Source organism: Suillus discolor, assembly GCF_016758755.1.
Source record: "Suillus discolor strain FC423 chromosome Unknown F5147scaffold_32, whole genome shotgun sequence".
Taxonomy (NCBI): Eukaryota; Fungi; Basidiomycota; class Agaricomycetes; order Boletales; family Suillaceae; genus Suillus; species Suillus discolor.
This window is the reverse complement of record NW_024541279.1, coordinates 375,257-395,330: the sequence shown is the minus strand read 5'-3', so window position 1 is coordinate 395,330 and position 20,074 is coordinate 375,257. Positions and strand designations below refer to the sequence as shown.

The 20,074-nt window shown below is 46.8% G+C and overlaps 4 protein-coding genes across 4 annotated transcripts; 2 read left to right on the top strand and 2 right to left on the bottom strand.

Moving 5' to 3' along the window:
- Positions 1-447: 447 nt before the first annotated feature.
- F5147DRAFT_698409 (multidrug resistance protein 1) lies at positions 448-5,694 on the bottom strand. The gene is given in 22 exon segments (XM_041437555.1): positions 448-567; positions 619-802; positions 858-913; positions 966-1,099; positions 1,158-1,274; positions 1,336-1,638; positions 1,694-2,002; positions 2,050-2,090; positions 2,147-2,229; positions 2,280-2,353; positions 2,404-2,432; positions 2,479-2,606; positions 2,659-2,731; positions 2,836-3,984; positions 4,038-4,121; positions 4,172-4,425; positions 4,482-4,665; positions 4,724-4,897; positions 4,951-5,143; positions 5,191-5,244; positions 5,348-5,600; positions 5,617-5,694. 21 exon segments carry the CDS (start codon positions 5,573-5,575, stop codon positions 456-458), a joined length of 3,963 nt encoding a protein of 1,320 aa, XP_041292158.1. The 5' UTR covers positions 5,576-5,600; positions 5,617-5,694; the 3' UTR covers positions 448-455.
- A 1,037-nt stretch (positions 5,695-6,731) lies between these two features.
- On the top strand, positions 6,732-8,692 carry F5147DRAFT_837521 (S-adenosyl-L-methionine-dependent methyltransferase). The gene is made up of 11 exons (XM_041444079.1): positions 6,732-7,009; positions 7,056-7,236; positions 7,292-7,515; positions 7,566-7,580; positions 7,632-7,692; positions 7,744-7,883; positions 7,945-8,049; positions 8,104-8,200; positions 8,256-8,317; positions 8,367-8,482; positions 8,540-8,692. Exons 1-11 carry the CDS (start codon positions 6,767-6,769, stop codon positions 8,619-8,621), a joined length of 1,326 nt encoding a protein of 441 aa, XP_041292157.1. The 5' UTR covers positions 6,732-6,766; the 3' UTR covers positions 8,622-8,692.
- Positions 8,693-11,117: 2,425 nt separating this feature from the next.
- On the bottom strand, positions 11,118-13,636 carry F5147DRAFT_837520 (uncharacterized protein). The gene is made up of 14 exons (XM_041444078.1): positions 13,540-13,636; positions 13,168-13,462; positions 13,059-13,112; positions 12,965-12,997; positions 12,892-12,911; positions 12,823-12,837; positions 12,730-12,768; positions 12,580-12,676; positions 12,267-12,326; positions 12,074-12,208; positions 11,797-12,019; positions 11,688-11,739; positions 11,439-11,634; positions 11,118-11,383 (listed from the first exon to the last, which is right to left on the bottom strand). The coding sequence occupies exons 2-14, from the start codon at positions 13,181-13,183 to the stop codon at positions 11,328-11,330; spliced, it is 996 nt and encodes a 331-aa protein (XP_041292156.1). The 5' UTR covers positions 13,184-13,462; positions 13,540-13,636; the 3' UTR covers positions 11,118-11,327.
- Positions 13,637-16,046: 2,410 nt separating this feature from the next.
- F5147DRAFT_636860 (putative aminoadipate reductase) lies at positions 16,047-20,065 on the top strand (the record flags this gene model as incomplete). The annotated part of the gene is made up of 13 exons (XM_041432921.1): positions 16,047-16,355; positions 16,409-16,772; positions 16,827-17,134; positions 17,190-17,408; positions 17,465-17,571; positions 17,621-17,836; positions 17,891-18,052; positions 18,105-18,269; positions 18,321-18,864; positions 18,916-19,194; positions 19,252-19,401; positions 19,451-19,708; positions 19,765-20,065. The coding sequence occupies 13 exons, from the start codon at positions 16,047-16,049 to the stop codon at positions 19,981-19,983; spliced, it is 3,300 nt and encodes a 1,099-aa protein (XP_041292155.1). The 3' UTR covers positions 19,984-20,065.
- Positions 20,066-20,074: the final 9 nt, after the last annotated feature.

Here is a 20,074-nt window from a genome sequence, read left to right as displayed (position 1 = left end):
CTTCGCGGCAATACTATGCCGAATGGCTCTAACTACAGGTGCCTATGACGTGTACGAAAAAGTAGGCTTCGATAAAAATGGTGCTTACAGAACAGATTGATTTATGGGAACGCACGGAGCACAGCGAATCTACTACCCACTGGACCAAGAATCCCGGAGCTAAATAGAACCACGGAAGGCAGGTAGGGGGGAGTCCTCGAGATATTCATGCCTTCTGCCATTTCCCAGGTAACAATGTCCAAGTCAAGTCAAGTTCCACGGGTGCTCGTATATGCTGTTGCATGAAGCAGCACATCTAGTAGATGTAGGAAGATGAAATATATTGCATGGTAACCGATACACTTTTCTGCCTTACTACTTCCTTGTCTAGGGCTTGATCGATGCGCTTGGTTCGCCTCAATACCAAAAGTCGTAATTAATTAACAAGTGGGGCATCGGGCGTTGTTGAATTTCCGCTACTTCTTGCTGAGTGCTTGCAGCTGTACGAACTCGTAGTAATCTCCTCTCCGCGCAAGAAGCTCATCGTGGGTCCCAGATTCGCTGATTCTGCCTTCCTTGATGAAATGTCTGTATAGTAATGAGAATGTGTTCACGAGTGCCAGCTCTCCATTGACTCACATGCAATCAGCGTTCTGGATAGTCGAAAGGCGGTGGGCGATAGCAATGGTGGTACGTCCTTTAGCAGCTTTATCAAGAGCATCTTGCACGACCTTCTCTGAGTTTGAATCGAGGGCTGATGTAGCTTCGTCGAGCAGAAGAACCTTTGGGTTCCGAAGTAGTGCACGAGCGATTGCTATACGTTCTAAATCGTGATTTCAGCGCACAAAGAAAGGCATCTGTCGATGAATGAGGCACACGTTTTTGACCCCCCGAAAGCTGGAATCCCTTGCCACCGACTTGAGTATTGAACCCACTATTGTTATCATGTCAGTAAGCCTCGAGTCTGCGTAGTAATGAGGTCTTACTCTGGAAGTGATTGTACAAATTCTAGTATATTGGCATCACGACAGGCAGCCTCAATCTCTCTTTGTGTAACCTCAGATTCTGATTTGAAGGCACCGAGCAAGATATTGAAGTGGATAGTTCCCGAGTACAAAGTCTGCAAAGCAAGTAGTCAGCTCTCTCCACCAAGAAATGAACATCACGAGCGTATTAACAGGCTCTTGCGACACAAGTGAAAACTGTTGTCGATATGCCTGGACGTTAAATTCATCGATGATCTCTCCATCAAGCAATATCTGTCCGGAAAGTGGATCGTAGAAACGCTCTAGTAACTGGATGCTAAATAGACCTTCAGATGCCTATTCGAATATGGTATAATTGCGGGACTTGCACTGTGCTTTTACCGCAACCGCTAGAGCCGACCAGGGCAACATAAGTTCCAGGTTCGACGATAAGCGAGAAGCCACGAAGAACCCGGAATCCGGGACGGGTGGGATAACTGAAATGAACGTTGTCAAGCTGTATGTGGCCTTTGATATTTTCGCTCGGAACACTTTTGCCTTCAGTTGACTCTGCATCAATCGTAGGAGTTGAATCAAGAAGCCTGATGATTGCGTTGGCGGCCACTTTGGCTGATGAGACGTCAGGCACAAAAGCAAAGACATTGGCGATCTGCATTGCGCCAAACACCGTACTCTGTCAAAGTTTTGTTCACTTCAAGGATGTCCGGAGGTTGACGAAATGACCATACCATCAAAGTAATAAAGAATGATTGCGTTGAAATCTCCAGCTGCGAAACGAGCGTCGTGCCATACCAGAAAACTAGAGCCATTACCCAAAACGCCATGGCCTGAGAGAGTGCGAACAGCATGTTGCTCCAGAGCGCTGTCCTGATGGATTGTCTAAGAGGCCCTTCCAAGCTCTGTCTGTAAAGATTCAGGCAGTACTCTTCTCGGGTCAATGATGCAACAGTGCTAATAGCCGCAGCAGCTTCGCAGGCAATCTGAGCAGAATTTTCATGCGCTGACTTGTTATTCTGATCTTTCAGAACGACGACTCGCTAAAAGGTGTGTAGCACAATGGGAGCTTATTATACAAGTGACGTACCAAACGTATGAAGCCAGCAGACATCAGGACAGGGATACATGCTAAATAAAAACGAAATTTATAAGAGGAAGGCGTGAAACCGGAAAACAGGGCGCACCCATGCCGACAAGAGCCGGTTTCCAAGCATATGCAAGGCCAATGGCCAAACCAGCAAATATAGTTGTGATAGATTGGACAATCCTAACCAAAGTCAATAATGACATTGCTTCAGAAGGATTCGTGATACTCACGTTCCCAGAGTTACGCCAGCGAAACCATTGATCTTCTGAGGGTTTTCGCTCAAACTTGACGTCAGAGCACCAGTCTTACGGAGTCTGATGAGGGTTCTGCACGAGCTGGAGAGTTATAACTCACGCTGTTCTTGTCATTGTCGAAATACTCAACTGGTTCCATGAGTGAGAAAAATAAATTGGTGATCAAGGCACTCACTGTCTTGTCGGAGGATGGCTTTGAAACTTATTGAACGGAGCTTGGCAGTCAGAACAGCGGCAGAAGAAGCAAATAAGTAGTTTTGGAAACCAGCACAGAAGCCGTATAGAATAGCAAGAATGAAAAACCTGGCTCGAGATAAGCACCAGCACGATCTGTGGGAAAACATGTAAACTCAACCAGAGAGCATTCTGGTCGCCTTGGTAGCGACGCTCAGAATTTGTGGTGGCAGAAAAGCCGGAGATCGCGAGCCCTACCAGTGCATGCCAGGATAAATGGCATCCGTTTTGTTCGACAACAGGACTTACCATAGATTATACCAGAGGCAGGATAAGCGGTACCATTGCCTGCGAAAACATATGAGCGCAGCTGATGATATGTATTCTGCGAACTTACATATGGCAAAGAAAGATCCAATCAAGTATCGGTGAAGTCCTTCGCGGTGAAGACCAGCAATTCGTCTCATCAAATAGAATAGACCATAGTCCTCCTTTGGAGTCTGGTCCCCAACTTTCTCCTTTGGTTGACTGACGACGTCGATGGTGCGAATGGTGCTCTTGATATCGAGGTCATCTGACCTAGGCTTCTCCGAATCTTTCTCGTCGCTTGATATCACTGTCTCAGGATCTTCATGACCCTCGCGCAGAGTTTGAGCTATGACAAGACGATGATACGCGCCATTTTCGTCTGCTAGGAGTTCTGCATGAGTTCCTCGCTCCAGTACGAGCCCCTTGCCCATTACAATTATGCAGTCAGCATCTTTAATCGTTGACAGGCGATGGGCAATGGTGACGGTAGTTCGACCTGTAGATGCCTTGTCTAGAGCATCTTGTACAATCCCTTCCGAACGAGTATCGAGGGCGCTCGTTGCTTCATCAAGGAGCAAGATCCGCGGATCTGACACGATAGCTCGTGCAATGGCGATGCGCTGTTTTTGCCCTCCTGATAACAAAAAACCTCGCTCACCAACCATAGTGTCATATCCTTGTGGTAAGTGGCTAACAAAGCTATCTGCATTAGACTTGATACAAGCTGCCTTGATGAGCTGAAACTTTTCCTCGTCAGATGCATCCTCGTATGATGTGCCAATGAGACCGTGTGCGACGTTGCCCCTGACAGTTGTCGCGAAAAGTACAGGCTCTTGTGAGACTAGACCAATCTGAGAACGTAACCATTTGATATTCAGCTCCCGCAAGTCAGTTCCGTCAAGCATAGCAGAGCCACTGAGCGGATCGTAGAAACGTTCCGTGAGAGATACAATCGTAGATTTACCAGATCCGGATGCACCAACGAGAGCAGTGGTTTTGCCAGCCGGAAAGGTGATGTTGATGCCTTTGAGAATTGGGACATCTGGCCGAGATGGATAGTTGAATGTGACGTCCTCAAAAGTAATCTCGCCAGTGATATTTTCAGGCTTTAGTCCTCCTAGGCTTGCAGAGTCGATAATAGGGACACGCTCGATCGTAGCGAAGAGTTTGGCAGCAGCACCACAAGCACGCGTAATGGCTTGAGTAAAAGATTGAATGAGAACTCCGAATCAAACGTGGGATCAAGACTACCTTGCAATTCAGGGGCAAGTGAGGCGAGAGAGAATGATCCGATTAAGATGGCCATGAAGACATTGACAACCTGTCCAGCATTAGCTGCCAACCAATGTTAAATGTAGTTTCACGGTACAGAAACATGAACAGACCCTGGCCCTCATTTATGAGGGTAGTTCCAAAATCGAACGCCAGCGCATATGCAGCGTAGATCACGAATAAGAGGCAGCCTAACCCTGCACCTTGGTAAATACTAGCTTTGGTGTCAACAACGCGAGATGCATCGACGTTAGTATCATATATTCCAGACAAAACTTTCTGGGTCCCGAAAGCCTGCGCGGTGCGAACCGTGGATATAACCTCTTCTGCAAGATTACCTGCCTCGGCAACATGCCTCAAAGACAATCTGGTATTGAACGAAGATCAGAGCTACAGGATGAGCTCACCGACAATAACACTTACTGCGTGTATTTAGACACAAACTTATTCATGACACCACCTATGATTGAGATGCACGGAAGGATGGATGACAATGCAAGAGCCAGACGCCATGACCGGGAAAATGCAAGGATAAAGCCAACGAAGAACGCGCTGACGAAAGTGACTGCAAGGGTGACTTTTTCGGATATCCCCAGTTGTACCAAATCTATTTCAGAGCAACAAGATTTCGACAATCCACCTTTGAAAAGTCGAGTACGACTTACGAGTGTCGGTTTGGATGCGTGTCGCAACTTCTCCAGCCCCAATATCATCAAAATATGCGATTTCCTGCCTAAGGATGGCCTGAAGATACCTCTCTCGTATTCTTTTCCCATTAGCCTCTGAAGTATAAACCCAGGTGTACATGTACAGGTAGGTGGAAATAGACATTGCGATACCTGGCACGAGTTCAGGTGGACTAAGTCTCACTCTTATTAAATCAAAAACTTACCAATATAAACGAGATAAGAAGCATCCAGGTTAGCGCTGTGACGGAACGAGGATGCAGCAGCATCCAATGTCGCCTGCGCCTGTTCAATCACGTTCGCATCTTGAGACTGTAGCGATTGATAGTACTCGTTCTCTGCTAAACCAAATGCAACGAAATCTTGAGTCAAGTTGCCGAATATAAAAGTCATCAGAGGCTAGGATAGAAAGTCAGGAGATGTAGCTCGCAAATCTGAAAACTCACCTGCGAAGCGCCAGCAACAACAGCACAGAATACACCAAAAAGGTTCAATATTATCTCAAAGCGAGTTGAATACCTGTTTCGGTCAACTATCACGCTCAGTCAGACACGGGAAAGTGGGATGATCTGACCGGAATAGCGATAAGAATGATGCAGGGACGAGTATATCCGCTGCCTTTGCGCTCTCGGCTTCGCTCTCCATCCTCTTAGATGCTTTCTTTGGCCAGGGGATAAACGCTCGGATGCTTTTGGAATTATCTTTCATTTCCAGAGCGACATGTTCTGGTGTTGTGAGCTCCTTTGAAGGGGCAAGTTTCTTCACGTCACCGGGAGTGACTGGAAGGCCCTCCAATGTATGTGGGGCAAGTGGGGTGGGTTCTTCAGTCATGCTCTAGTACAGCTTGAGCGGACAGACAGCTGTAAGCAGTCCATGCGTTTATCTAGGTCACAACGGTTCCGACGGCGGCGTGAACAGGCCAAGCTCGACCCATGATTGTGTGGGAACTAGGAAGTGGGGCAGTTCATGATCATAGGAGCCTGCGGAACAATTAATGATGGGGAATGTGATAGGCTCACGTCGCTGCGGCCAAGTTTGAAATTGCAGCTAACTGAGGCTCCTTCGCCCACGTACCAACACGTACGTATCGTGTAATACGCCGTCGCAATGATATTTGCATTCTTCAAGTCCATTACATGAATGTCACTTAAACGACGTGGCTGAATTGAGTATTGTCACTGCAAAGTACACTGAGCAGAGTTCGAGGCAATTCGCTTGACCAACATACGGCATGCTTATGTCATTCCATTGGATAGCCAATTAAAATCGTTCGTCGTTTTTCTTTGAATTTGATATCAGAAACTTTGGCCCAAGTATACTAAACTGGCATAGCAACACCACACAGATAATATACCGAACAGCTCTGTTAAACTACAGGTACCTCTAATTTTAAGTGGGAGTCATAGTGCCAGTGATCCGTCATCCTCACCGTTGTAATTAATCACCTCGATCTCTAGTCTGTGGTATCATTCCTTCTTCCAACTTATTGAAATCAAAAGCATTTCCCTTCAGCACTTCGTTAACACTTAGAACTTCTTCAGTCTTCTTCGATTCTTCGAGAGCCGCAAATTCGGCATCAGGCAAGATACTCTCTGGACTAGCAAGGAAGTCATCTGCATCACGAGGTTCAGTCGAGAGCGGAGCCTGTGCCCACGCAAAGGATGCTTCAAGTTTGTCCTGTGCAGTCTCAACAGCAAATTGTGCCAACCTCTTCACGCACGTGCATGTAAGCAGGTCGAGGGCGGGGAACGGATTGTGTTCTGCCAAGATCGGAGGACACGGTGCGCTCTGCTTTGCCTGTAAGTTGATCTAAGTTACATCCCTGCGAGTCTGGAGTTCTCCCAAGTTGTTCCGATGACCGAGCATAACCAATTGGCAATTTGGCACAGCCAGTCTGGCCAAACTGGGCATTATTGCCAGCAGCACTAGTTGTCACCATGGGAAAGCAGCTGCCAGATAATGTATTTTGTCAAGAAATATAAAGTCTGAACGATTGAGGGGAAATCATGCACACTCCCGAAAATGACGGAGCCAAATGAAGTCAAGGTTGAAGCCCTCTTGAGCATAATCAACTCCTCCGCACGCCAAGCAATGGCAGAATACAAGAACACCGGACACGGTGTCCCTGGTATCGATGCAGGTACCCTCCACCCCCTCGACTTCGCAACGGATACACTTGCCCTCAGAAAGGCTATCAGGCTACTCGAGGGTGCGTGTGAGCAATTGAACACAATACTGGCTCCCCCCCAACACACAGCATATAATGTAAGTGTCGATTACAGCCTTATACTTTTATTGCTAATATTTATAGTGTGTCAATAATTACAGTTGGGCGTGCATGAACGTCGCCACGCGATCATGTATTGCAGACGTCTTGGAAAAACACCCAGAAGGTCTTAGTGTGGATGCATTGGCTGACGCAGTCAACCTCGATAAGACCAAAATCGCACGTGTCTTGCGATTGCTGACCCTCAGGGGTTGCTTCAAAGAAGGTGATATGCATACTGTTGGTTGATAATTCTCTCTGAAGCATGTGGTGTTACACAGTCAAACGAGGCGTATTCGCAAACACGCGACTCTCCCTCGTGCTCAAGTCAACAAACGATGTTGGGTTTAATTTACGACACCAGCAAGGCTGCCACGAATTTGCTGCGGTTCTCTATGAGACCATGACCAATGAAGAGTTTGCAAGATCAAACGAGGTTGAGAAGTCCCCTCAAGCATTTGCTCTCAAAAAGGAAGGCAAAAACAACAGCTTCTGGGAAATGGATGTAAGTTTTAGTTATCATATTGGCCTTTCATGCCTTACTATATTGTATAGGAAGAAGCTTGCGGAGTGCGTGCGGATCCGTCTGCTCATGACTGACTGATGGCTCACAATACACAGATATTTCACAAATGCATGATAGGCCATGCTGTGATCCATGGCTCATATGCGGTGCTGCATTGTGAGAAATCACCGTTTTTTAATCGTCAGCATGACTGAAGCGAGCCATAAGATTACCCTTGGGACAATGTATCATCCGTGGTGGATGTTGGATCTGGAACCGGAACAATATCTATTCCTCTGGCGAAAAGGTTCCCTCATCTCAGAGTAACCAATCAGGATCTCCCAGAAACTTTAGAGCTATCAAGAAATGTGAGTCCAGACTCGTCAGGTCTATCTACACCCAGCGGGCAAGTTGTATTTATATGATCAGACATGGGAACAGAATGCTCCTGAGGCGCTTCTTGACGGGCGCATAGAGTTCGTTCCATTGAATTTCTTGGAGGAGTCACCTATTGTTGGAAAGGATGTTTACTACGTAAGTGCTAAGTTTATTCCAATTCAACGCGGGCTGCTCTATAATCTGATATAGTTAAGGAGCATCATTCACGACTGGCCGGACAATGAAGCAAGTGTGATTCTCCGCAATATTCGCAAAGTAATGGGACCAAACAGCCGAGTGTTGATTCGTGAGTCAGCTGTGTTTCAAAGTGGTGTTGCTCCAGAATCAACGTCCTGTGATAGATGAATGTGTGCTCTTGCGCAAGTTCGAAGAGCCGGATGTAGTGACTGATGAGTCTACTAAGGTGAGTTTCGAGTTTAGCTTGACGGTGGTCATGCATTCAAAATCATAAGGCGCTGGAACCTGCGTTATTGAACTTCGGTAGTAACACACCATACCAACATGACATGACTATGTGGCTTCTTTTCAATGGCAAGGAGCGAACCTTGAGCGAATTCAAGAACATTGGGCAAGTTCCTTCCATGCCTGGATACGTTAACGATGTTTGATTTGTTATAATTCGCAGTGCCAGTGTTGGTCTAGTACTCACCCAAACCTATGATCTTGTAGGGATGATGCTCATGGAGTTCAGAATAGCTCAGGACTGATGCCGAACACAATTTGTGATATTCTGTTATTGTATTTTTGCCCTCAATTGATCATACCATGGTTTAACGAAGACGGCAACGACAAAGGAAACTTAGTCCTCTATCGATCGCGATTGATCAAGACAACCGGGAGCTTCCTTAGTGGTTCCGTCAGAAGCCTCTGCCCCTGCTGTGAGTCGTGCGATCTCCCCAGTACCGCGTCAGGGGGAATTTGAAATAATCGTGACGGGTTAGAAAAAGTCATGTATAAAAAGTACTAGTCGACTGAAAGCTAGAGAAATGGGAGGAAAAGAGTGGCATCTATGAGAGACAGACGGAGAAACGTGGTGGTAAGTTAATATATACAACGAAATATGTAAGGTACAAGAATAGCTAGCGCCAGATTCTATAGAAAGAGCTTATCTGAACAGACCTACTTGATAGATTCACACGGCTTCGCGGTCGCGCCTTGGCAACAACGGAACAATCCTAGTTTGCTGTATTTTCGGGCCACTGGTGGCAAAGTACCTGTAATCCCAATCGGACTGAGTGATGCAGCTACCAATGGGAAATTCATATTACCTGTGAATTTCGTAACTCCAAGAATGGTTTGCTTGGGGCTACGTGACATTGCTATCCCGTCAAGATACTCTTTGACTAGGATGTTAACAGAAGGTCCTCACGAAGGAACTTTCGTAAGACCGTTGATGAATCGTTTCCGAACTTCAGCATGATAATGCGCTGCCCAAGCCATTGCACCGCTTATGTCGAGACCAACGTCCAACAGGGATCAATACGAACCTCTTGGTGCATTTGGATTAGCTAGCGCCATTACGCGGGCTGTGAGCAGAACACGCGTCAACCATTATCATAGTTGAGAGCTAGTGACATGAGTCGAACCAGGATCACATTTACTGAATGCTGCCCGTGACTCAGGACTCAGAGCCTTGAAATTGTGATCAAAGCATCGACTTCGGCTTTCACATCTTCGAAATGAGGATTGATGGTACGAGGCCAGGGCCAGTTAACCATAGTATCTGGGAGGTATATCATCTTTGGGCGAGCATCCATAGCCTCCGAGATATAGTTTCTGATGAGGAGTGCGAAAGTTGAAAGAGGGGTTGAAATTATTGCTGGTCCAGTGTAGAACTTCCAGCAGAACTTACTATATACCTGCATAGCCTGCCTCACATACACATCCGCAATCAATGAATGCGGTAGATATTCCGGCATATGTGCCTATCTGAATACCGGCTTTGCGAAAAAAGATCAGAAAATTTGGTCAGCTAGAGGTTAGCTCGTGTATCTTCCTTACATCATTTCTGTCGTGTGGCTTCTTTTGAGAAATGGATCATGGCAACTCGAGTGCACTTCCGCATTTGACGCTTCGGGTGAAGAAAGATGCCTGGTCCCGAGTAGATACTAGAAACCGCGTATGGTGTGAGACGACGAGAACGGACCTCATCTGCTTTTTTTTCTTCATTAGGAAAATATCGGAGATCCCATCGTACCACGCCATAGTGGGTTTTCACTGGGCCTGATCAGTCAAATTTTCAAACTTGAGCTTGAAACATCGATGCATCATGATGTAGTCGTTCCGATCATGACGAGCCGCTCTGCAAACGTGATACCGCGTGACGACTCAGTCACCTCAGCGCTCAGCCACAGCGCTGCCTTCCTCCTTGGGCTCGATTTTCCACCTAGACCGGCGTGCCATCTATGTTCAATTCGATCTCTTTTGATGCGCTGACGCCTGCGTGTGGTATTACTGCTGCCAACTACTCAAGTAAGCGATCCCTGATGAACTTAGGAACGCCACCATCATAATACACATGGTCATGACTCATCATTCCTACCAATGTGAAATACTGATGGCTCCATCTTGATTGGTGATCGTAGGAGATGTACTCCCACCATCAGCGCTTCAGCGCCAAACCCATCATTCATTGCAGAAAAATACTAACCTCATTCTGTCGCGCTGCGGAATATAAGATGGTGGAATCTTCAACTCGCGGAATAGTCTCTTTGCGTTCAAGCTTTCATCTACTTTCAGACACTTATTGGTACAGGAATAACATTCTACAAGCTGGTCGTACATCTATGTTGCTTCCTTGTCAATTTCTGTTATTGATGCTATTCTAGGTCATATGGCTCTGGTGGGCATCTCTTCGACTTGCAATTATTGAGCGCCTCGAAATTACATCATACACCGAATTTTTAGGATACTTGACGCTCTGCATCTATTTCTATTTAGTAACCAATTACGGGAACGTTAGTGCGTTCATAATAATTGTATGGAGTTTCAAAGTGAGTTACTCCTTCCACTGTGAGCTACTATGTATCAGATTGATATGCTTGTGCAGGCTCAGTTGGTAATTGCCGTAAGTTATATGCCATAAGCCCTATAGTTTGCCTGACACATGCACTCCGTAGGTTGTCACCATCTATGTAGAACATCTGTAAGTTCGATGTACAGTTTTATACGCAACATTCACTCAATGCCTTCTGGATCCGTAGTCTATATGTTCATCGCATATGAACAAGTATATTGCCTTATTAACAGATTTACCATGACTTATGTGATGAACTTAGTTAGCAAGGGCCGATCAAAAGTTCTGCCGATCACAGTGGTAGGTTTCCTATAGACCTCCGTGATCAAGCCTTATGTTTCATTGTGTTGATCCGCTACTAGGGCACTGCTGTTGTCCTAGCTTCAGGTGAGTCCCGTCACCTGGTAATGTTCTTCGCAGGATCTCCGAGGATCCCTTCAGGTGTTGCCATTGGTGAGAGCATCACCTGACAATCATTGATTATTCCATTATTGAAAGTGCTATACAGTACTACTAGTTGACTCTTGGACGGATTCATGGAAGACAATTGGAGTCATGGCGATCCCTGCATCGGATTTAGCTACGATCTTAGCGTAATATTTTCGAACATCGAGGATGAGGCGCGGTCCCAATATAAACATTTGTACGAGCGAGAAAATTTGAAGAACACCGCCATAAGTCCGAGTGCCCACGTTAATTGGATCCTATGAGAATGATGAACGGTCGTCGCATGGAGATCGGTGACAGATCAGCTTACCAAAATTGCTGGAGACAAATAGCCAAGTTGGAGGCAAGACACGGTAGCAAAGCTAGCACATGCACGACTTCAGCGCTGAAGGACAACCCCAATCAAAATATAAACTAACCTTGCAAAGTAAAGCACATGTGTTTTTACTAACACTGTGAAGCAGTTCCCGATCGTCCATCTCGTCCATGGCTCGTGCAGTTCACGGAAGTGTTTTACAACACTCCAAAGTACAAGGCACAGCGTGAAGACCTCCCATGCAGTGCCGAGTAACCAATACTCGGCCGCCAGACGTATGTTTCCCCCAATGAGACACTGATGGGTGCCAGGGAGGATAAGGTCTTCTAGTATTTCTCACATGAGCTTGATTCGCTTCCATCTTTCGTGAATAACCTCACCACCTAAGATTTGGCCGGTTTCTATCACAACAATCACCCCACAGGCAATCGTGATAGCGAGAAAGATCACAACAAGAAAGATGAGCACCTTTCTCGATTGCTGATGCATGGCAAATAACCGAGTGATCATGATGACTTGCATGATGTCCCAGTTAAGTTAATATCACTGAGGTATTGCAGATGAGTTGCTCACCGCCTAGCATGCCGTTGACGACAAAACCTGTGCACCATAATGCAGAGTTGATAATTTCACCTGAGAAAAATCATGAGCCCCGAAGAACTGCACAATGCATCTCAACTCACAGCTATGGGACTCGTTATATTAAATCAACAACCTAGTCGAGAATCTTACTCACCCCTACATCGGAAAGTAGTTGGTGTGTGAGAATGAGAGGCATCGGTGCAAAATGCTTACCTTATTGGTCACCGAGTCTGATGGAAGAATTGCTGGATGGCAGTGGATGCCCAAAGTTAGAAGAAAGACATGCGATGGATATCAGACATACAGAACACAAAGACACTGATTGTGAAAGATCGATCAGAAGCACGGCACCGACTTGTTAGGCAAACATACGCAGCATACAACACTCCAATGTAGCGCAGCTAGAAGACTTTTGAAGTAAGCACGGCGGTTATAACAAGGCCAAGCTACGTACACCGAGAAAAAGCGCAGTCATGGACGACCAGCGTTGCCTCTGCCCAGAATTCATTGTATTGCTCTGTTGATGTTATGATTGGGAGCTGCTCACCCAAACCAGGTCAACCTAGTATAAAACCTTTCCTAGTGAGATAGCTGCTCGGTAATTGCGCCAACCTACCTCTTGTCCGAATGTCAGTGCTGAAAATATCGTTCAGTGGTCCTTTCTAGTTCTTCTATGCTATATTGCTTACCCCAGTCGTATGCAACCACAACAGAGGAGGCAGCTACGAAACAGACGGATTAGATTGAGTATTACTGAAACCGTCCGACCGTCTGTCCACGAACCTATATAATCAGTATAATCACGATTTAAATTGACCAGCATCCACCAACCGGGATCTGAGGGGAAAATCAGATGGTGTCGGAGTGAATGGCGAACTTGGCGAATATATACTGTCATCTAGCGCCATGTGTGGCACACTGGTATGCACCGCGACTAACCTCGAATTGGATGGATTACTATCGTATGAGTCAGATTAGACTCGGAAAGGGGAAGTTACTCCAGGATCGCCCAATCGACCACCTGGGAATCTGCAAAGCCGTGTTGCGCGTGCAGAGTATTTGACTACCCGAACATTGTTCGTGATCATGTGTCCAGTATTCATGCCCGGGAAGCGTATGTTCTCGTCCGAGAACCTCGAGGTCTTTTACATAAGACATTGTGTTGGCATGACGCCAGAATCAAAGGACTATTCCAAACGCAGCAAACAGATAAGCTTGAGATAAGCCACCTCTACCACCAAACTCTACATCATACAAGGCTAACCTTGATGGATTCCAATGCCCCCGCCTTCTAAGAGGTTGCATGTGCTTCATGAACGCTCCCGCTTCTTGCCCTCACCTTCTGCCTCCGTTGTCAAGCTATAATTAAGGCCGTTATAAAATGCAAAGTACAATAAGGATAGTGTAACCGATGGGAAATGGATTGTGCTTGAGGCCGAGTTACACCACCGGGCACTAATTAATTGGTCTTGTGACTATCCCCAACTTTTGAAATGAGAAGTCCAGGCCCGGTTTCTGATACAACCGAACGGTTTCATGATGAGTCGCACGATAATAGCGAAAGAACCAACCAACCAGTACTTGCCAGTTAACGTTCATCCCCAACTGCCAGTCCATATAAGCACTAGCTACTTATGCTGCAGTAACCTTGCAGAATACGCATCAAACAATGACTTGGGTGCTTCAGCTGCACAGCTTATACTATACAAACTATAGATCACGAGGATGACACATAACTGTACTTGAATTGACCTCCAACATATCATCATAATGGTTAGTTTTGACACTTGTTAGATGAAAGCTGAGCGCTGAGAGACTCATCAAATCAACGATAACGATAAAACTCCTCCAGGACACACCGAAACGTTTTGGTCCATGACGTCATACATCTACCAGCGGATGCTCACTTGTTCAAATCACAGCTCACTACGGGCATGGAACTTGAAGAGTAGGAAACACGTAGGATGGGTGACTGGAGGGACAGTGAGTAAAACTGAAATGTGGGGCATAGCGTTGTCTCCGGATGGGAAGAAAATGGCTGGCAGTGGTTGTTTGGAGGGTGCAGTGGGACATACATATGCAAAGTCATTGTAAAATGTCGGACGCGACCCAACTTGAAAACAGTGTGGCCTGTCTGCTAGATGGCCAGCGAGTAGCGAGCAGACTTCACGATCAGACTGCAAGACAGGGGGACGTTGATTCAAAAAGAAAGGTCACAGTCGTGTACTCGCCGGACACAACCATTTTGTGATCGCTGGATACCACCCTTCGTCTCCTTATAAAGTTATAACGAGTCCCAAGTCAAAATCCGGGGCCAAGACTCATTGGTGTTTTGCCCTGCTTGGACCCCGGATGAAAAAACCCTTATAGGCTCCGGGTCAGTCGATTACTACTACTAGGACTTCGAACACTACAACCTTGAAAGCAGATCACTGTGCGACTGGAAGGGACACATCACTAGTGTCTACTCCTTTGCAATATCATGGCCGCATCCTCGCAAGCGCGTCGGAAGACAAGTGTGGAACATCGACAGCGGCCAGCCCACCGTGACCAAGTTCGCTCCTCCACAATGTAAGAATAGTGGCCTCGTGTCCTTTTCGGCAGATGGAAAGCTAGCCATTATCTGCTGGGAGTCTGGGACCATAACACATACGCATGCCAGTAGGATGTGTCTGCAACAGTAAACCTCGACGACCTTCTGTTGGATGTCAATGTGAGTTGACAGACAGATCTCATTGTATTTCATTCTCACTGTGATACCTCAACAGTGAACACCGTGCTCTCCCAGGGCAACAACGTCAGAATTTCGCGAACGAATCTCATTGTATTCAAATAATTTTAGGCTAACACTATACGGCCTCTTGTCCAGCTACTCAGTGTCTTATATCCGGTACCTCGAGGTTTTTTGACACCCCATCATCCTCAGATACTCCGTAAATGTCTCATGCTATATTTCCTCACCTCATGTTCTCAGTTTTCGGTACGACCCGATGCTCACGATACACTATCCTAGCCTCTCTTTTTCAACGGGCTCGAAACCGTCCTTCTGGCAGACCAAGTGTGCAGAGCTCGACCTGCAAGAATGTCACATCAATAGTCGACTTTCTGTACACAAAGGGCAAATGTGTTTGTCATTTTCTTCCTCCATCTTGAATCACTTCGAGGTATGCTTCAGAAAGAGAAAAACAGATCCCGAAAAACGCTACTGCACGCAGCTCATGTCCTTACAATAACACGATCAAGCAGCAATCCTGTTGTTTGGCTCAAGCCCAGTTATCTTCGCAACCGTATGCTGCCTCTACCCGCACCTTCGGTCATCCTGAATATTCTCATGCAACGATCAAACACGCTGGACGCCAGACTCGCTTCTGGCTCTTTATGTGCCATACCTCTCATGAGTATACCGACGGTCATCATTAATCTACCCGTCCTTGACGACGACGGTATCTCCTGTCCTCATGATGTTGTCTTAAGTACAATGGAAGCATACCGCCGTTTATTGCGTACTTTCCAACCCACGCACTATACTTACCATTTTCCACTGATTTTTCTGTTGTGCCGTCGGAAGCTCACGCAGAATTCCCTTACCTATGGTAGCCACGATTTGCCATCGAGCATCGGTAAGCAAACATCTTTCCTCAGCTCGTAGGTGCATACTTAAGTACTCATAGAATGATGAAACGTAATGTCGCGGGGTTACTGCTTTCCGGTTCCCGCTTTACTACTTATTCGTGCATGATACGTATCTCGGCTTAAGCACAATCATCCATCATGGTCGCTTCATATCATCAAAGTCATGTCAATTACCCTCCACTTGATGGATCTCTGTCTCTCCCTGAATTAGTGGAATTCAACGCGCAAAATAACTCAGACGTCACTTTCTTTGTCTACGAAAAACCTTACAGTAATGATTTGGTCTCCATCTCACACTCAGACTTCCATCGAGCTTGTCATCGAGCCGCCCAGGCGATTAGGCCAGACTGCATAGGTGCAGACAAAGAAGTGGTCGCCCTCATCGGGATCTCCGACACCCTTCTTTACCAGACAGTATTCATGGGTATCATCTTCGCTGGGCTAGTTGTATGTACATACATTTTTTGAATGAGCGGGTTTCTGATCACTGCTATTTCAAGCCATTCCCCATGTCCCCTCGTAATTCGGCGGCGGCAGTCACGAACATGATACAGAAAACAAGATGCTGTCGTTTAATCACGACTCAACACTCTCTTGCTTCCTTGATCGATGGAGTCAAAGCGGGTTTTGTATCTCACGACACTCAAACGAGCCAGCTGCAGATCGACGAGATTCCGGCGTTGAAACACCTGTACCCCGCGCTCGCTGGTGGTACTCCAGACGAGGTCATTGTCCCGCACTCTTCCCTAGGTTCGCCGCGGTCTAAACATGAGGTATTATTCTACCTGCACTCCTCTGGCAGCACTGGCTTCCCCAAACCCATTCCAATAAGTAACCTGACTGCCATCCATTGGTACATGACGCGTGAGTCAGTACATAATCTGCATGGTGAACAATGCTAAGATGGAGCGGCGTCAGCGTGTGTTCTCGACCACATCGATGTTCCCGCGCCTATCTGCGTCGGTAGTGCGTCCTTGCCATCATTTCATATCCTTGGTATATATGTTCAGCTGCTCGTCCCCATTGCCACCCTGAGCAGTGTGTCTATTTACCCACCTACATCCCTCCTCGATCCCTTGGCGGCCCCTGTAGTACCCAACTCGCAAAACATCTTGAGTTCTGTACTCAAGACGAAATCGAACGCTTTGGTAGTCGTGCCTGCCTTTCTGGCACAATGGGCATTTTCCCCGAGTGCTGTCGATGTTTTGAAGACCCTCGAATATGTTGTAAGTTTGTTGTTGATGTTGTGACAAGGAGTGACTCGTGCTGATACCAATGCAGGCCTACGCTGGCGGTCCTCTCGCACCTAAAATGGGAAATGCCCTGGTGGACGCAGGGGTCAAACTTTCTTGCGCTTACGGCGCTACAGAATTTGGTATCAACACTTATTTCTTCCGAAATTCGGTCGAGCAAAAGCTTTGGGAGTGGGTGCGATTTGGACCAAATTCCAAGATCAGGTGGGCTCCACAGGAGGATGGTACATATGAATGTCAAGTTTTGGTGCGTTTTCGAGTTGATCTCCAAACACCCCTTCGGCATTGAACGCTTTCTCACAGACAATCTCGACACATCAAGTGTCAGTAGAGAATCTTTCGGACGTCAAGGGTTATGCTACTTCGGATGTACTCATCAAGCACCCGACCATAGAGGGCTTGTGGAAAATGTACGACTGAAATTCGCGCCATTGATGTTCTCTAACATTTTTCTTACAGCGTAGGAAGGCTCGATGACGTTTTGGTACTCTCTTCTGGGGAGAAGACTGTACCAGCTCCTATGGAAAGCATCATCTCCGCCAACCTCCACGTAAATGGCACCGTTATATTCGGCCGTGGACGTAATCAAGTTGGGATCCTCATAGAACCACGAGCAGGGTGTGAAATTGACGTTGACGACGAAAAAGACCTTGCTAAGTTTAGGAACCGAGTGTGGTAAGTCCCCTACAAGATCGAATGCTGCTGTTGAGTCTGAAGATGTTCTTGAAGGCCCCACATAGAAGAAGCGAATAACGAGGCTCCTGCATTCAGCAGGATCTTCAAAGAGATGATTCTTGTGACACGCAGTGAGAAGCCCATGCTTCGAGCTGGAAAAGGGACCGTTACCAAGAAAGCAACCGTCAAGCTGTATGAGGAGGAGATCAATGTCCTGTGAGCATAGTACCCATTCGTCACTTTGTCAACTAGACTTCATGGACAACAGATATGAGACGGTGGAGAGCAGCGCCAGAGCAGGTATCGATGTACCTTTACCCACAAGCTGGACTGCGGAAGACGTCGAGGCATGGCTCAAGGTCCACGCTATTGCTGTGAACGCTGACAAGGCAATCAATCCTGATGTAGACCTTTTTGCTCAGGGCTTTGATAGGTGGGTTGAAAAAAAGTCAAGGCTAACGTTTTGCTTACTTCGTAATTCTAGTCTCTCCGCGACATTCCTCAAAAACCGCATTATCGGCTCTCTCAGCTCGTCTTCAGATCGCGACGTTCAGGTATCAGCCTCGCGGATTGACCAGAACATCATATTTTCAAATCCTTCGATTCACCAGCTCGCGAGAAGCGTCATCAATGCAGTATTGCAGCAGAATGGTACAGGTGCCGTCGACGCCAAGGCTGATATCGAGAACATGATCGAGAGGTATTCAGTCGGATTAGGTAACTCTGTCGCACAGGCCAACACCCCTCTAGTTAATGGGTGCAACCAAAGCGATCATGTGGTTGCCCTGACTGGGTCTACGGGTGGTCTTGGCTCATACCTGCTTGCAGATCTCCTCCAGCGTGAGGACGTGTCTGTGGTATATGCCTTCAATCGCCCGTCAAAGGAGTCATCTATACAACAACGACAGGAGAATTCGTTCAAAGATCGCGGTTTAGATTTCACTCTGCTTCAGTCAGGCAAACTAGTGTATGTAGAAACTGATACATCCGATGATCACCTAGGTCTGGATAAGGAGTTATATCAGAAGGTTTGCTTCATTCAAATTCCAGTATCACTGAATTAGCTTAAAACAATGTAGATCTGCACATCTGTCACTATCATTATTCACAACGCTTGGCGACTCGACTTTAACCTGGCGCTCTCGTCATTCGATTCTCATGTACGTGGAACGCGGAATCTTATAGACCTGGCACTGTCTTCTCCACATCATCCAAAGCCGCGTTTCATGTTCACATCTTCTATCTCATCTGCTCAAAGTTGGGATAGAGCAAAAGGACCATTTCCTGAAGAAGTACAATACGACGCAGGGGTTGCAATAGGTCCTGGCTATGGCGCGAGCAAGTATGTTTCGGAAAGGGTAAGTCGCTAGCTACTTCGAGGAAGCATGAACTTTACGAATACTGTTCCCAACAAGGTTCTCGTCAACAGCAAGTTACCAGCATCATCATTCAGAATTGGACAAATATCAGGAGGACCCCCGCGAGGAGCTTGGTCCACGACAAACTGGCTACCGATCATTGTCGAATCAAGTGTAAGTTTAGGCGCGCTTCCGGAAGCCAAAGGAGTAAGTCTATCACTGTCGAAGAGATCTATCCATGACATGCTCGGTTTAGTTTGTGTCTTGGATCCCTCCACACGCCGTATCAAATGCTATCCTTGATGTGGCTTTCGCAGCAGAAGAACCTTCCATCGCGGTGAATCTGGTGCATCCGAGACCGGTCGCGTGGAGAACGTTGATACAGCCCGTTGCGAACGCCCTGGTTGAGCGTAAAGTAACAAGTTACCCGCTATCACTTGTGCCGTTCTCGGAATGGCTCGAAAAGCTCGAATCGAGTGCCAAGGATTTGAGCAAAGAAACCATGAAGCGCATCGTACGTTTATCTCGGTAGCTTCCCAGAACGATTTCCTATCTACTCTTTAATTGCAGCCTGCTATCAAGCTTCTCAACTTCATGCGTTTCATGGCCCGATCAGACATCACGACTAGGGCGTCTGGAGAGATGGACTCCGAAGCAGGTGGCGTGGCTTCTTTCGCTACCGCCGTAGCCGAACGTGTCAGTCCAACCATGAAGGAGCTGAAGTCGCTGTCTTCAGCAGACGCGGCACAATGGGTGGATTATTGGGTGGCGATGGAGATGTTTCAATGAGCGATCGGAACTTGGGACGTTCTGCTTGCGGTTGGAGCTGTTGAGTTATTTTTTCAGAAATGCTGATGAGATGCAGCTTCTGACTTTCCAG